This window comes from Sinocyclocheilus grahami, unplaced genomic scaffold, assembly GCF_001515645.1.
Source record: "Sinocyclocheilus grahami isolate Dianchi unplaced genomic scaffold, SAMN03320097.WGS_v1.1 scaffold200.1, whole genome shotgun sequence".
Lineage (NCBI taxonomy): Eukaryota > Metazoa > Chordata > Actinopteri > Cypriniformes > Cyprinidae > Sinocyclocheilus > Sinocyclocheilus grahami.
This window is the reverse complement of record NW_015505379.1, coordinates 1,050,563-1,067,807: the sequence shown is the minus strand read 5'-3', so window position 1 is coordinate 1,067,807 and position 17,245 is coordinate 1,050,563. Positions and strand designations below refer to the sequence as shown.

The window sequence follows — 17,245 nt, the reverse complement described above, 5'->3', positions numbered from 1 at the left end:
GTGTGTGTGTGTGTGTGTGTGTGTGTGTGTGTGTGTGTGTGTGTGTGTGTGTGTGCACGTGTGCATGTGGGAAATACTGCCATAACAGGAGAGATAGACCAGGACAAGGGGATAATTAATCTGATCATATTTAACGGGCGTATTTAATCTGATCTAGAGCTAAGGTAGATGACCCAGTCATGCAAAATCGGAGGGAAACCAAGGGCAGTGCAATTTGATTCAAATGAAGAAAGAATATTTGCCTTGCCTCCCTTTGTGTATGAGCAAGGGAGAGTGTGTGTGAGGTTTGCAGGTGCTCTGAATGTTTAGCTACTGTAAGCTTCGTTGGTCTGTGTTTGACCATTGTTACGTATTTATAAAATAATTTACTTTATGCTTAAAAAAATTCCCATCCAAAATTCCCAACATTGCTTGAGCTAAATGTCGAATAGAAAGAGCAGTTTTCAAAGCACCACAGTCCCATTGTGTTTACACTCCTCATAAGCTCAACCTACAAATGACTTGAAGTTGTCTCTGCATATAAAAACTGAATGAAAGGGAACATTTGATATACAGACGCATTAACCGTAATAGCTATTTTAAGTCTTTCCATAAACACATCTTTCTTCTCATGAAAGCTTTAGTATAATGCTGATTTATGTATAACCCTGCTGCCATGTTTTTGGAGATGTCATGCTCAGCAATGAGATCATTGCTGTTAAAATGTTGATCGTGTTCAGATGTGATTTATTTATCACAATATCAAAGCGAGGGATTACATCAGGATGGCATGTTAAGTTCAAGAGATCAAAGGTACATGGGCTACAGCCAGCCTCAAGTAGTGGGTGCTTGTGCAAATTTTGAAGTAAGTGATCTTATGAACACCAAGCATGCTGTGAAAGGAGTCTTTGAAAGAACGAGGGGTGGCTTTTTAGCATGGTCTTATGTCAAGAAAAAGCCATGCATTGAAGGAGACCCAAGCCATATCTAGTAATATCATAGAGACTTGCTGGTGAGCTCTTTTGATCTTGTTCAACATGAAACCATCTAGTAATCACCCAGTACAACATAAAAACCATCTGGAAATGACTTAGCAACCACCTAGAACACCCAGAACAGAGTTTTCCAGATGTCAAAAATCTCTTTATTTCTGTTACTATTAGCCTCTTCATTGCTCTAATTTTCTTGCTTTTAGTAGACTGGATGTGTCTGTGTCTGAAAGCATTGTCCAAGAGCGTAGGACTGGCAAAGAGAGAATCTTGTATGGATAGTCATTAAAAAGTCATGTGCGGCTTTGTCTATGACTCATCTAATGCAGGCTACCAGCCTCACTTAAGTTTACACAAGCATCCAGGGGAGGCCCACATCACATAAAATCACACACACATAGAGTGGGGCAAACCACCTTTGAAGGAAGCTGCTCATTCTTCCGTTTAAGTGAAAGAGTGGAAGAAAGAATACACGCAATTTTGTGACCACAACAGAAATATTCTGGAAAGGGTAACGGATATGTTGGTCAGACAGCAGAGGAGGGTGTCCCTTCTTCACCATGCTTGGTGGGCTTTTTGTGCATATGGTTGTAATTCTCTCATTTGTGTTGGAAGCATTTGTGATGTTCAGATTCACAGCAAGAGACTGGGTAAAATTATGTGTTTTTGTGTGTGTATTAGAGTGTGTTTTTCCAAGCAATATGTACAAGCACTCAAGAACTCATGCATTTTCTAACATGCTCTTATTTGCTGGGACACTAACAAACTGACTATTTTTAGTGTCATAAACACAAATATATGAATTATATAGTATTGGTAGAGTATTTTGCATAGTATAGTAATGAGAAGTTCATCTCGCTCCATTATTTATAGTGGGGTGTTGATGCAGTTGGTACATTTATCCAAACTATAGGCAAACAAATTTTATGCAAAGACCAGAGAGTAATGATTTCGGCAAGCAGGTTTTGGAGGGCAAGCCATAGCAGATTAGGAAAAGCCTTCAAATTTGAAACAGACTTAAAGAATGAGTTCCTAGAGGATTATGAGCATATTGTGTGTTTTCACAGAACTGTTGGTTGTAGAACTTTGCCAGCATTTGTACTAATAGAGAGTGAGAGAAAGAAAGCCTTTACTAACAGTGAACACCTCATGCGGATGAACATAGGCTGCAGAGAGGAGAGTTGATGAATTAAAGATGGGATGCTTTCTTAGTAAGAAAAATTGAGAAGTAACCAAACTAATGGCCTCAAAGTCAAGGTTTTTCTAAAGAAATTAAGTAGAACTTGAGAAAGTTTGACACTGCCTACCACATTCTCATAAAGTTTCAACCCATGACTGTACATTTGAGTTGAAAACCATCAAAGGCTTGTATGATATTTGATAAAATTATTCCTTATCTTATATCTTTATGACCGTACATCACAATAGACAGGCCCTGTCTCTGACTTGCCTACGGCATCATATGAAGTATGCAAGCTGTTTTAAATATTTGCAGGTGCAATATTCAAAACACTAAAGGCTCCATAAGAGTGGCGTTTGGGGGTAGAAGGGTTCAGTCGGGCGTTTTTGTGGCTGTTTGCAGATTTGGAAAGTTTGTGTGGCAAGCTTGTTGGTGTGCCCAACATGCAGTATAAGTAAGTGCTTATTCCAGAGTTTTTGTTTTAAAATGCATCTTTTGCAGCTGATAATTCTTTATGTGTCTCTGTAGGACACAAATGTTCCATTTTATTTACTCTATGGGACGCATTGCATACACTGCAATATTGACTGTTGGCTGTTGATTCATTGTGCATCTCATATGAGTATCAGGTGTTCATTTGAAGTTGTATTAGTAATGGCCTATTGACTTAAGTCTTTATCAGTGACCTTTGTCCTCCTTGTTTGCACTGTCTAACAAACCACTTCTAGTTTAAAAAAATTAAGCTCTGCTTTCTCAGACATTTCTAGAATTAAGTGTATATATTTACTAAAATGTCCTTTGGTCACATTCACATTGGTGTTACATGATGCACAACATGAATTACAAAAAGACTGTTAGTTATTTGTAGATTAGTTATTTACACATGATGCATGACTTTTGTTATTTAATCATCCTTATTTAAGGGGACATCGAATGCCCATTTTCCACAAGTTGGTATGATTCTTTAGGGTCTTCATGAAATGTCTGTAACATACTTTGGTTAAAATTCCTCAATGGACATGTAAAACAACACCCTTTTTACCTTGTCAAAAACAGCTCTGTTCACAGCTACCCGTTTTGGTGCACGTCTCTTAAAATGATAATGAGCTACTGCTCACTACACCCATCTCTTCCGTGGAGCGTGTCGACACAAGACATGTGAATTGGACTCTATACATGGCTTGGAGGTGGTCTTATTCAAATAAATAGCTATCTACATAGAAGCCGGCTGCATAGTGAAACAGCTCGCTGGATGACAGTTTCAGACTTAGACAGCCCATAACAAACTGGCTGCGTGTTTTCTTTTCAGCTTTTCTGAGCTGGCAGACACGCCAGAAACCTAACTAAAAGCAAAAAAAGTTAAAAAAGTGAACATTTTATCTGATGTTCCCTTTAAAGGGATAGTTCACCCAAAAATTCTGTCATTAATTACTCACCCTCTTGTCATTCCAAACCCGTAAGACATTTGTTCACTTTTGGAACACAAATTAAGATATTTCTGATGAAATCCGAGAGCTTTCTGACCTTGCATAGACCGCAACAGAACTACCACGTTCAAAGTCCAGAAACGTAGTAAGAACATCGTTAAAATAGTATATGTGACATCAGTGGTTCAACCGTAATTTTATGAAGCTATGAGAATTTTTTAATGCATAAAGAAAACAAAAATAACTTTATTCAACCATTCTTCTCTTCTGCATCAATCTCCAGTATCAGTCAAGCAGAGGAATGCACACGCATGCATTGTGGTACTCTCGTGAATGGTGGTGGAGACTGATGTGGAAGAGAATAATTGTTGAATAAAGTCATTATTTTTGTTTTCTTTGCACACAAAAAGTGTTCTTGTAGCTTCATAAAGTTACAGTTGAATCACTGATGTCATTTGGACTATTTTAACGATGTCCTACATTTCTGGGCTTTGAACATGGTAGTTCTGATGCTGTCTATGCAGGGTCAGAAAGCTCTCAGATTTCATCAAAATATATTCATTTGTGTTCCGAAGAACTGTTGGTTGTAGAACTTTGCCAGCATTTGTACTAATAGAGAGTGAGAGAAAGAAAGCCTTTACTAACAGTGAACACCTCATGCGGATGAACATAGGCTGCAGAGAGGAGAGTTGATGAATTAAAGATGGGATGCTTTCTTAGTAAGAAAAATTGAGAAGTAACCAAACTAATGGCCTCAAAGTCAAGGTTTTTCTAAAGAAATTAAGTAGAACTTGAGAAAGTTTGACACTGCCTACCACATTCTCATAAAGTTTCAACCCATGACTGTACATTTGAGTTGAAAACCATCAAAGGCTTGTATGATATTTGATAAAATTATTCCTTATCTTATATCTTTATGACCGTACATCACAATAGACAGGCCCTGTCTCTGACTTGCCTACGGCATCATATGAAGTATGCAAGCTGTTTTAAATATTTGCAGGTGCAATATTCAAAACACTAAAGGCTCCATAAGAGTGGCGTTTGGGGGTAGAAGGGTTCAGTCGGGCGTTTTTGTGGCTGTTTGCAGATTTGGAAAGTTTGTGTGGCAAGCTTGTTGGTGTGCCCAACATGCAGTATAAGTAAGTGCTTATTCCAGAGTTTTTGTTTTAAAATGCATCTTTTGCAGCTGATAATTCTTTATGTGTCTCTGTAGGACACAAATGTTCCATTTTATTTACTCTATGGGACGCATTGCATACACTGCAATATTGACTGTTGGCTGTTGATTCATTGTGCATCTCATATGAGTATCAGGTGTTCATTTGAAGTTGTATTAGTAATGGCCTATTGACTTAAGTCTTTATCAGTGACCTTTGTCCTCCTTGTTTGCACTGTCTAACAAACCACTTCTAGTTTAAAAAAATTAAGCTCTGCTTTCTCAGACATTTCTAGAATTAAGTGTATATATTTACTAAAATGTCCTTTGGTCACATTCACATTGGTGTTACATGATGCACAACATGAATTACAAAAAGACTGTTAGTTATTTGTAGATTAGTTATTTACACATGATGCATGACTTTTGTTATTTAATCATCCTTATTTAAGGGGACATCGAATGCCCATTTTCCACAAGTTGGTATGATTCTTTAGGGTCTTCATGAAATGTCTGTAACATACTTTGGTTAAAATTCCTCAATGGACATGTAAAACAACACCCTTTTTACCTTGTCAAAAACAGCTCTGTTCACAGCTACCCGTTTTGGTGCACGTCTCTTAAAATGATAATGAGCTACTGCTCACTACACCCATCTCTTCCGTGGAGCGTGTCGACACAAGACATGTGAATTGGACTCTATACATGGCTTGGAGGTGGTCTTATTCAAATAAATAGCTATCTACATAGAAGCCGGCTGCATAGTGAAACAGCTCGCTGGATGACAGTTTCAGACTTAGACAGCCCATAACAAACTGGCTGCGTGTTTTCTTTTCAGCTTTTCTGAGCTGGCAGACACGCCAGAAACCTAACTAAAAGCAAAAAAAGTTAAAAAAGTGAACATTTTATCTGATGTTCCCTTTAAAGGGATAGTTCACCCAAAAATTCTGTCATTAATTACTCACCCTCTTGTCATTCCAAACCCGTAAGACATTTGTTCACTTTTGGAACACAAATTAAGATATTTCTGATGAAATCCGAGAGCTTTCTGACCTTGCATAGACCGCAACAGAACTACCACGTTCAAAGTCCAGAAACGTAGTAAGAACATCGTTAAAATAGTATATGTGACATCAGTGGTTCAACCGTAATTTTATGAAGCTATGAGAATTTTTTAATGCATAAAGAAAACAAAAATAACTTTATTCAACCATTCTTCTCTTCTGCATCAATCTCCAGTATCAGTCAAGCAGAGGAATGCACACGCATGCATTGTGGTACTCTCGTGAATGGTGGTGGAGACTGATGTGGAAGAGAATAATTGTTGAATAAAGTCATTATTTTTGTTTTCTTTGCACACAAAAAGTGTTCTTGTAGCTTCATAAAGTTACAGTTGAATCACTGATGTCATTTGGACTATTTTAACGATGTCCTACATTTCTGGGCTTTGAACATGGTAGTTCTGATGCTGTCTATGCAGGGTCAGAAAGCTCTCAGATTTCATCAAAATATATTCATTTGTGTTCCGAAGATGAACAAAGGTCTTACGGGTTTGGAACGACATGAGGGTGAGTAATTAATGGCAGAATTTTCATTTTTGGAAAAACTATTGCTTTAAGATGTGCTTACTTTCGGTTTATTTGATGGATTGCTAAATTTACCTTGTGGTGTAAGGTTACACTGACATGTTTGGTTTTTTTCCTCTCTCTTCTTATTTGCTGGGACACTAACAAACTGACTATTTTTAGTGTCATAAACACAAATATATGAATTATATAGTATTGGTAGAGTATTTTGCATAGTATAGTAATGAGAAGTTCATCTCGCTCCATTATTTATAGTGGGGTGTTGATGCAGTTGGTACATTTATCCAAACTATAGGCAAACAAATTTTATGCAAAGACCAGAGAGTAATGATTTCGGCAAGCAGGTTTTGGAGGGCAAGCCATAGCAGATTAGGAAAAGCCTTCAAATTTGAAACAGACTTAAAGAATGAGTTCCTAGAGGATTATGAGCATATTGTGTGTTTTCACAGAACTGTTGGTTGTAGAACTTTGCCAGCATTTGTACTAATAGAGAGTGAGAGAAAGAAAGCCTTTACTAACAGTGAACACCTCATGCGGATGAACATAGGCTGCAGAGAGGAGAGTTGATGAATTAAAGATGGGATGCTTTCTTAGTAAGAAAAATTGAGAAGTAACCAAACTAATGGCCTCAAAGTCAAGGTTTTTCTAAAGAAATTAAGTAGAACTTGAGAAAGTTTGACACTGCCTACCACATTCTCATAAAGTTTCAACCCATGACTGTACATTTGAGTTGAAAACCATCAAAGGCTTGTATGATATTTGATAAAATTATTCCTTATCTTATATCTTTATGACCGTACATCACAATAGACAGGCCCTGTCTCTGACTTGCCTACGGCATCATATGAAGTATGCAAGCTGTTTTAAATATTTGCAGGTGCAATATTCAAAACACTAAAGGCTCCATAAGAGTGGCGTTTGGGGGTAGAAGGGTTCAGTCGGGCGTTTTTGTGGCTGTTTGCAGATTTGGAAAGTTTGTGTGGCAAGCTTGTTGGTGTGCCCAACATGCAGTATAAGTAAGTGCTTATTCCAGAGTTTTTGTTTTAAAATGCATCTTTTGCAGCTGATAATTCTTTATGTGTCTCTGTAGGACACAAATGTTCCATTTTATTTACTCTATGGGACGCATTGCATACACTGCAATATTGACTGTTGGCTGTTGATTCATTGTGCATCTCATATGAGTATCAGGTGTTCATTTGAAGTTGTATTAGTAATGGCCTATTGACTTAAGTCTTTATCAGTGACCTTTGTCCTCCTTGTTTGCACTGTCTAACAAACCACTTCTAGTTTAAAAAAATTAAGCTCTGCTTTCTCAGACATTTCTAGAATTAAGTGTATATATTTACTAAAATGTCCTTTGGTCACATTCACATTGGTGTTACATGATGCACAACATGAATTACAAAAAGACTGTTAGTTATTTGTAGATTAGTTATTTACACATGATGCATGACTTTTGTTATTTAATCATCCTTATTTAAGGGGACATCGAATGCCCATTTTCCACAAGTTGGTATGATTCTTTAGGGTCTTCATGAAATGTCTGTAACATACTTTGGTTAAAATTCCTCAATGGACATGTAAAACAACACCCTTTTTACCTTGTCAAAAACAGCTCTGTTCACAGCTACCCGTTTTGGTGCACGTCTCTTAAAATGATAATGCTCACTACCTCACTACACCCATCTCTTCCGTGGAGCGTGTCGACACAAGACATGTGAATTGGACTCTATACATGGCTTTCTTATTCAATTATTCAAATAAATAGCTATCTACATAGAAGCCGGCTGCATAGTGAAACAGCTCGCTGGATGACAGTTTCAGACTTAGACAGCCCATAACAAACTGGCTGCGTGTTTTCTTTTCAGCTTTTCTGAGCTGGCAGACACGCCAGAAACCTAACTAAAAGCAAAAAAAGTTAAAAAAGTGAACATTTTATCTGATGTTCCCTTTAAAGGGATAGTTCACCCAAAAATTCTGTCATTAATTACTCACCCTCTTGTCATTCCAAACCCGTAAGACATTTGTTCACTTTTGGAACACAAATTAAGATATTTCTGATGAAATCCGAGAGCTTTCTGACCTTGCATAGACCGCAACAGAACTACCACGTTCAAAGTCCAGAAACGTAGTAAGAACATCGTTAAAATAGTATATGTGACATCAGTGGTTCAACCGTAATTTTATGAAGCTATGAGAATTTTTTAATGCATAAAGAAAACAAAAATAACTTTATTCAACCATTCTTCTCTTCTGCATCAATCTCCAGTATCAGTCAAGCAGAGGAATGCACACGCATGCATTGTGGTACTCTCGTGAATGGTGGTGGAGACTGATGTGGAAGAGAATAATTGTTGAATAAAGTCATTATTTTTGTTTTCTTTGCACACAAAAAGTGTTCTTGTAGCTTCATAAAGTTACAGTTGAATCACTGATGTCATTTGGACTATTTTAACGATGTCCTACATTTCTGGGCTTTGAACATGGTAGTTCTGATGCTGTCTATGCAGGGTCAGAAAGCTCTCAGATTTCATCAAAATATATTCATTTGTGTTCCGAAGATGAACAAAGGTCTTACGGGTTTGGAACGACATGAGGGTGAGTAATTAATGGCAGAATTTTCATTTTTGGAAAAACTATTGCTTTAAGATGTGCTTACTTTCGGTTTATTTGATGGATTGCTAAATTTACCTTGTGGTGTAAGGTTACACTGACATGTTTGGTTTTTTTCCTCTCTCTAGGTAAAGCACTCTGTGACAGTGCAAATGGGGGAGACTATGGATTACCATCCCCTGGTCCTGCCTTCAAGGAAGTCTGGCAAGTAAAAGTTTGGCCTAAAGGTCTGGGCCAAGCCAAGAACCTTGTTGGCATCTACCGGCTCTGCCTGACTGAAAAGACAGTCAACTTTGTCAAGCTGAACTCTGATGCAGCCGCTGTCGTGCTCCAGCTGATGAATGTGAGGCGTTGTGGTCATTCTGAAAACTACTTCTTCGTGGAGGTGGGTCGCTCTGCAGTAACTGGCCCTGGAGAGTTTTGGATGCAAGTGGAAGACTCTGTGGTAGCACAGAATATGCATGAGACTCTGCTGGAAGCCATGAAGGCTCTGAGTGAGGAGTTTCGCCAACGTAGCAAGTCTCAGTCAGCTGCCGCTGGTGCGGGAGGTGGCACCACTGCATCAAATCCTATTAGTGTTCCATCTCGACGGCATCACCCCAATCCTCCACCCAGTCAGGTTGGATTCACAAGACGTCCACGGACTGAACCACCTGGGACTACCGGAGGATGTAATAGCACTTCTCCAACTTCTCGCCACAGCTTTCCCCGAACTCGAACATCCAATGATGGTGGAAAAGTTGATGATGGAGGTGGTGCAACAACTGGAGGGATTGAATCATGCTCAAATCCCACGACTAATGGGTCATGTTCTAATACCCCTATACTGAGATCAACATCCATTCGTGCACCAACCCCAGTCAAAGCACAGCATGCACTAATGAGATCCACCTCAAACCCTGCTCCTTCAACTGCACCAAGCCTGCCTTCTGGCTCAGGACATGGATCTGAGTTTTGTGCAGTAGGAACTGGGACAAGCAGCAGTGGTGGGGGTGGTAATGGTAACATGTACAGTCAAATACCTCTCCGACAGCCCTCTGTCTCTGGTTCTCTTAGCGACTATGGTTCCTCAGATGAATACGGCTCCAGCCCTGGAGAGCATTCTCTGCTAACCCCAACAATGCAGGCAGAGTCTGCAGGCAGCTCAGGTGGGCATTCTGTTGGGAATGAAGCATCCAACTACATCCTAATGAGTCAGAGAGGAGCATCCAAACCTCAGCCAGGCCAAAATGCATTGCCACAAACCAGGAGAGTTCTGAGGCGCTCCTCTAGCAGAGAATGTGAAGCAGAGCGCAGGATAATGAGTAAGCGGGCCTCCCTACCACCCATGGCCTTAGAGAGACTTGCACCACACCATCGAGCTGGGGAAGAAACTGTTGAAGAGGATGACTATGCAATTATGACTCACACCACCACCAGCCGAGAATCCTTTGGATCAAAGCAGGATTCTGGAGTGGCAGCAAGTGCAACAGGCTACTTGGAGGTAGCTGCGGAGCCTAAAGGTGATGCTGGTAGCAGTGAAACAGGTGTCCTTGATGTCATTGGAGGAGCTAATGGAGCAATGGATAATGGCTACATGTCCATGTTGCCAGGAGTTACAGCTCCCCCAGTATCCCTTTTTCATTCCCTCTCAGTAACAGTTTCAGATCCAGACTCAAAATCTGCTGATGACTACATGGCCATGACCCCCAATAATAGCATTTCACCCCCACGGCAGATCCGTCCACCACCTTCTGGCACAGATGGCTACATGATGATGTCTCCCAATAGTAGCTGTTCACCAGACCAACGAGGGGTCCCTACTGTCTGGATTGGCAGCAGCAGTGCTGACAGCCGAACTGGCAGTGACTACATGAATATGTCACCTATCAGCGCCCGCTCTGCCAGTAGTACCCCGCCACCAGCTGAGCCCCACACTCCATCTGACCAGCATTCTCAGCAGCCTCCACCTAAGATGGTATATTCCTACTATTCTCTACCCCGCTCCTACAAACATAATACTTCAACACACTTTGGGGAAGGGCCAGGAAGAGGGAAGCATTTGGTTAATGGTGGTAGAGGTCTGGGTGGTGGTAGGGGGCTTATTAATAGCAAGGCTAAGCATCAGGAACCCCCTGTTGGCCGACATCTGTCCCTTTCATCGTCCTCATACTCCTCCAGTTCTGCTAGCAGTGAGAGCCTAGGTGAAGGTGAAGAAAAGACTGTCAAAGTGACAGGAGGAGCAGCAACATGTACTACTGCAAAGGATGTTGAGCAAGGATCCTTGCAGCAAAGGCAAGGGTCTGGAATGGTAAAGCAAGGACATCCTGGTCAGAGGGGCAGGCCTGTTAGCCTGTTTGTGGATGTCTCTAAAGCCAACACTTTACCCAGAGTCCGTGAGACACACCTTCCTCCTGAGCCAAAGAGCCCTGGGGAGTATGTCAGTATTGAGTTCAAGGGTGAAAGGAACCTAAAGGCAGGAGGTAATGGAACCAGTGGATTTCGGCAAGATGCTTCTCTTCCACCCAGTACCCACCGCAACTTACCCAGGCCTACCTCTTGTGTCGCTGGGTTCTTGCCTTTCTCGCATATCTCCTCCACCCCTATCCCTCCATCAACTGCCTCTGAGTATGTCAATATGGAGCTAGGAGTTTCACCATCCCCCTCGCCCATCTCCCTCACATCACTTGGGTTTCCACCATTCCCCACCCCTCCTGTCACACCTGCAGCAGCCCCTGAAGCTTATGATGAGCACAGATCGACAGTTCTAAATGACGATGATGAAGAGAGTGAGATGGGACATACAAAAAGCAGGCAGGTATCAGTACCAAAGCCAGGAGACTCACCCCCAGCCTGTGGAGACTACACAAAGATGGCCTTTAGCCTGAACTCAGGCAGCACGTTAAGTTGTACATCACCAAAAGCCTCTTTGCCAGGCCAGCCTGAGTCAGTAGTTCCAGCCCTAGGTTTGGGACTAGGACTAGACTTTCCACTTGCCAAAATCCCAAACCCAGATCACGGGGCTAAAGTAATCAGAGCAGATCCACAAGGTCGTCGACGCCACTGCTCTGAAACATTTCAAGCTCCTTCCTCGCTTCTTTCTTGCTCTGCATCAACATCTTCCTCTGCATTCCCTGATCACACCCAAGTTACAGCCCGTCGGCATGGTTTTGAGGGTATGCTTCGAGGGAACAGTGGCTCAGCAGACATCTCATCTCAGTACATCAATCCTGGACTACCCAGTCTATCTGTTTCACAGACATCCTCCATGGAACAGGGCCTCAATTACATAGACTTGGACCTGGCTAACAAGGAAAGCTCCCATACTGCCACATATGGGCAAGCAACTGTCCACACACCTGTTGCCCGTATCTTTTCCTCTGTGCTGGGTGGAGGAGCAGCAGGGGGCTCTGTAGCAACTGGAGGTTCAGGTGGTAGTGCTTCAAACCTCAACATGTATGCTAGCATTGACTTCTACAAGTCAGAGGAGCTACGGACACACCAAGGTAGCAGCAAAGATGGTACAGGTAAGATCAACTCTAATCTCTAAATGAGTTTAGTCTAAAAAGTATAAAATCCTGAATCTCGCATTCAGTCTAAGTTTCAATCATATTTTCAGCAAACTGAACATATTGTATGTCATACAATTGAGTGCATAAGTATTCCTTTTGCCTCCTCAGGTTATAAATCACTTGCAGAAAAGATCAATCTTATTTTTTATTTAGCACTGCTCTTCAGAATATTTCATAAGATATTTTTCACAAGACAAAAAATAAAATTTTACACAACCTTCTTGTTTAAAAGTTCACACCTTGGTTTTTAGTAAACAACATTTTTCATTTCAACTTTTTCAAAGGATAATTTGTGTAAAATCTGTTATTATTTTGTCTTGTGTATTATGAAAATAAATAGTGTGAAGTGGCTTAATCATTGAGGAAAGTAATACATAAAAATGCTATTTTAATGATCGCTCTTATTTTTAATAAATGAAAAACATCTTGGAGATTCTGCAAGGGGAATGCAAACTTATATACGCAACTGTAATATATTATCACCCCATTAATGCAACTATTAATGTGACAGAATTATGCCTGGTTTCTTGTGTGGCTGTTTTTACACTGTTTTTATTTCAGCTTTAGTTCCACTTTAGTCAATAACAGGTTGTGATGATACACTGGAAACAGAGTACAGCCTGTTCCATAACAAAATTTTATGAGGCCATGGTTCACTTTTATTCTTTATTCATATCCACCTGGTGCCTCTAGATACAGGAGCCACCTGTCTGTCAGGCAATACAATGCCAACCATACTGATCAGAGAGCCATGGAAAGTTCCCTTTCGCAAATCTCATAACCATTGGTTTTGTCTGCCGCCTCTGTCATTCCCTGGGATCCTAAATTTGATTTACCATTTTAAATGTATTTTAGAAATTTCCAGTGTTTATCTTTGAGCTTAAACATTAAAGCGTCCTCAATAGTTATGGGTTACAATGACCGGGTAAATGGCTAAATAAAGTCTTTTCATTCTGTTTGAGTTACCGTCTTTTTGAGTTCCCACTGTGTGCGTTTAAATGCACAAATGGGTTTGTGGCTAGATTCGGGGTTTGCCATTCAGTGATGGGATGTTTGCATAAATTGTCTTTTTGTACAAATAGTGACAGAGCAGGCTAACCACATATGTCTGAAGCTTTGTGTTCAGTTTATGTTATGCAGGAAAACAGTGACTCTTGTGGAATAAGAGAAAGCTTACAGTGGTTGTTTGTAGAAATCTCTGATCTGACTATCGCTCTCTTATTTTCTTGCTAAAATGTTGATGGCCTGGATTTGGTGCCTGCTTTTAAATCAAATGATAAGATTATCACAGAGTGTAGAGTTGAATTGAAAACTAGCCTAGATTAAGCACTAAGGGGGTGAGTGAGTCTTTTGCAGTTAGTGGACAGCATGGCATCGGCGCTGGGGGGGAATGCGGCGAGCTGGCTGTGAATGTTGAGAAGGGGCCAACACTGCGCTGGCCCAACGTGGTCACAAACCGCAAACCTCCCTTTTCTTCATGTAATAAATGATCCTTTTGTTCGTGGCTTTCCTCCCTGGCTGCGGTGTATGTGTGTGTGTGTTTGTGTGTCTGTGCCCTTGCATGTGTGTTTCAGCTCCAGTAGGCTTGAACTCATCGCTCCCTTGCTCCGTTTTTTTCCCTTGCGTTTTAATAAAACGTTTCTGTCCGAGTAGAGTAAGAGAGCACAGACAAAAATAGATTTTTTGGGAGAGAATGTAGTATGGGAATTCCCCCCCCCCCCTTCCCCTTCAATCTGAGAAAGGATTAAAGCAATTGAGAGGAGGAGGGAGAGATAGTACAAGGGTGAGAAAGAGATGGCACAATGGGAGTGAAAGAGAGAAAGTGAGATACAGACAGGCAGTATGCGAATGGCAGATGTAGAAAAAATGGGAAGAGGGAAAGAAAGTGAGAGACAGTCGAGAGAAACTTAGAGTCGGATCAGGTTTTCATGTTTGGTGGGAGTTTAGGAAATCGTACGAACATTTCTGGGTTCATTTGTTATGGGTTTCTGTGCTTTTGGGGAACAACGAGGAAAGCAGTTTCCCTGGCTAAACTCCTGATTGGATCTCACAGGCCACATCCAAACTCCCACTAGCAGTCAAGGAAAAGAAAATAGAGAATGAGATGAATTAGAGGTTTGCGATATTGGAAGAAATGAAAGGAAAGTGGTGGGAGAGAAAGTTGAGGGTGAAAGAAATGGCAGATGAATGCCTGAGAAATATAATGTCTCTGACTTAGGATGGTATATAGAAGAGTCTTTTTCTTGTTTGTGCATTAGAGGGAACGTAACCTCTTATCAGCAAGGCAGCCGCTTAATATATGCAGCTTAAAGTCTCTCAAACACACACCTACATACTCGTACACACATGCTGAGACTGTTTGAAGCTCTGGCAGGGCTTCTCTTCTTGCTGTGTGGTAGTGCCACGTGTGTATCTCAGTCTGCTGTAGAGAGCAGTGGATTTAGACCAGCGCAGCTACTGACACAGAGGGAGGTGAATTCCTCTACTGTGCCAGTGTGTTAACAAGAGAGAGTGAGAAAGATCATTCATCCATATCATAACCACAAGACAACGTTTACCTAAATGGAGAGTTATGGGTGAAGTGAAGCTGAGGTAATTTTTGAATCTCTTAATCCCACACACAAACACCCATAACCACATAATACAACACAGAGACTCTTCAGCAATTTTGTAACGGTCTCCTACACTGATATTGTTGGGTAATAGTTGCTTTTTTTTACTACTCATGGGGATTTTGCTTAACTGGATCATAGTTTATATTTCCACCACAGTCTGCACACGTTCAGACACACATCTATTTATTCAAAGAATGTCATCCGTTGTGCACTCATGCGCCCTAAAACCTATGCATACTTGTAAATGCTACTCTTGGACTTAATTTATGCTTTGCATTGACAAAGTGCATGCACACCCAACCACATCTGGCTATACTGATTTTGAGAGGCCCGAATATTTAAAGCGATTTTATAGATTTAGTACACGTTAACAACAAATGTGGTATAATGTTGATTAACACAAACTATTTTGTGTACCTGTCCCTCATTTTATTAATTTATGCAGAAATAGGGTGAGGCAATTACAGTGGCAATAAGGGGGCAATTCGTATATGTTAAAGTACTCGCTTTTTTAAAGATGTGACCACAAAATGTAAACAATGCATATTAACATGATGTTTTTATTGCAAAAAAAAAAAACCTTTGTAAACACACAACAACACCCAATTTTGTTGGCATGACAGCGTAATTCCTAAAACCTGAAAACAACTTTACAGCTCAACAGGAGAATTAATCGAAATGTATTTATAAAATTATAAGCATCACATTTTTAAGATTAACGATTTTGCTTAATCCTTGCTGAATAAAAGTATTAATTTCTTTAAAAAAAACTGACCCCACACTTTTGAACAATAGTGTATATATTTTCAGCATAATGTCACTAATGCTGTCAATTTATCGTAACTTCTACTATTGAGCATGTAATATTCCTTTGAATAACTTATAATACCACTTTCACAATCACTGATTCTTAACACTACACACCAGACACTGATCCAGAAATCTGCCTATGTTTTTTCCTCTCAGTTCTGCATTGGAAACTGTCAGTGATACTTCAGCTAAATTCTATAAATGCATGGAATGGCCAAACACAGCTGTGTTTTTGAATCTTACAACTGACTCACTCAATTCTTACCAGTATGTTTATCACTGTCAACATTTTCCAAGTTTATTTATAGCATCCCATATACATGAACTGTGTTCCTAGATATAACTGATAATCGCGTCTGTAATGATTACTTTATTATTACTGAGAGCTGTCATAATATTCAGTCAGTAAAGACTGAATCAGAGCTCCAGAATCCCAGTAGTCCTGAAAGACTAAATCTGGTTGTAGCTGGTTTGATAGCGGTCAGCCAGAAAGCGAACGCGAGAGACGGAAAGTGTGCATATACATGAGAGAAAGGGAGATGGAAAGAAAGACATAGAGAGACAGAGAGGGATTAAAGTTGACATGTAGGTAATCTGTGGTTATTTATGCACGTCCATGGGGTGGAGTAATGTATGGTCCCACAGGATTTCATGTCCCAACAAACCCTGTGGAGTTGGAGAGTGGACAAGCGAATGCGCCAGCAGATCTTCTGGAACACGCAGTTCCTACTGAATAATCCGAATAGGATTATATGCTACTCAGACAGCTGTAAAACTGCTTTGACGCAAAAGCTGTTGCACATCGGAAAGAGGAATTTTGTATTTTATTTCATTATATACTGTATGACTGTGATTTCACTGAACTCTGTGAGGTGCCCTAGGTTTATAGTTAGTCTGATTAATTTTAGCTAAACGTACTATATTTTGTAGCTATAGTTGTTAAGTAGCACTGGTCCAGGAGGGCAGAAAGTAGGACGGTAATATTGGATGTCCTTGTAGAACAGATGTAGCTGAGAGAGATGAACAAAGGTGTCTGTTTCTGTAGAAAAGCCTACACCTGGGCTCTATAGCTGCTCTTTTCCTCAGGGCTGTGCTGATATCAGCGTCGATAGCCTGAGAAAATATGGGTTAGTTGTAGATTTGAATACTTTGAAATTTGAATAGCAAGGTGAATGGGAATTTGAGTGTTGATGTGGGCTGTAGAATAACGGCTTTTAGAACTTGAGGTTTTTTAAAGTGCTGTATTTTTTCTATGTTAAAATCATAATTTATTCACCCTTGTGTTGTTCCAAACCCGTATGACGTTCTTTCTTCTGTGTAACACAAAAGGAGA

At 40.3% G+C, this 17,245-nt stretch overlaps 1 protein-coding gene across 3 annotated transcripts in view; it reads left to right on the top strand.

Annotated features, from left to right (window-relative positions):
• Positions 1 to 17,245, top strand: part of LOC107595299 (insulin receptor substrate 1-B-like) — a 48,661-nt gene that overhangs the window by 14,896 nt on the left and 16,520 nt on the right. For all 3 annotated transcript variants that reach the window (XM_016285655.1, XM_016285656.1, XM_016285657.1), the window contains one exon: positions 9,065 to 12,442. In XM_016285655.1, the coding sequence (XP_016141141.1) occupies positions 9,065 to 12,442 (3,378 nt within the window). The remainder of the gene's footprint in view (positions 1 to 9,064; positions 12,443 to 17,245) is intronic.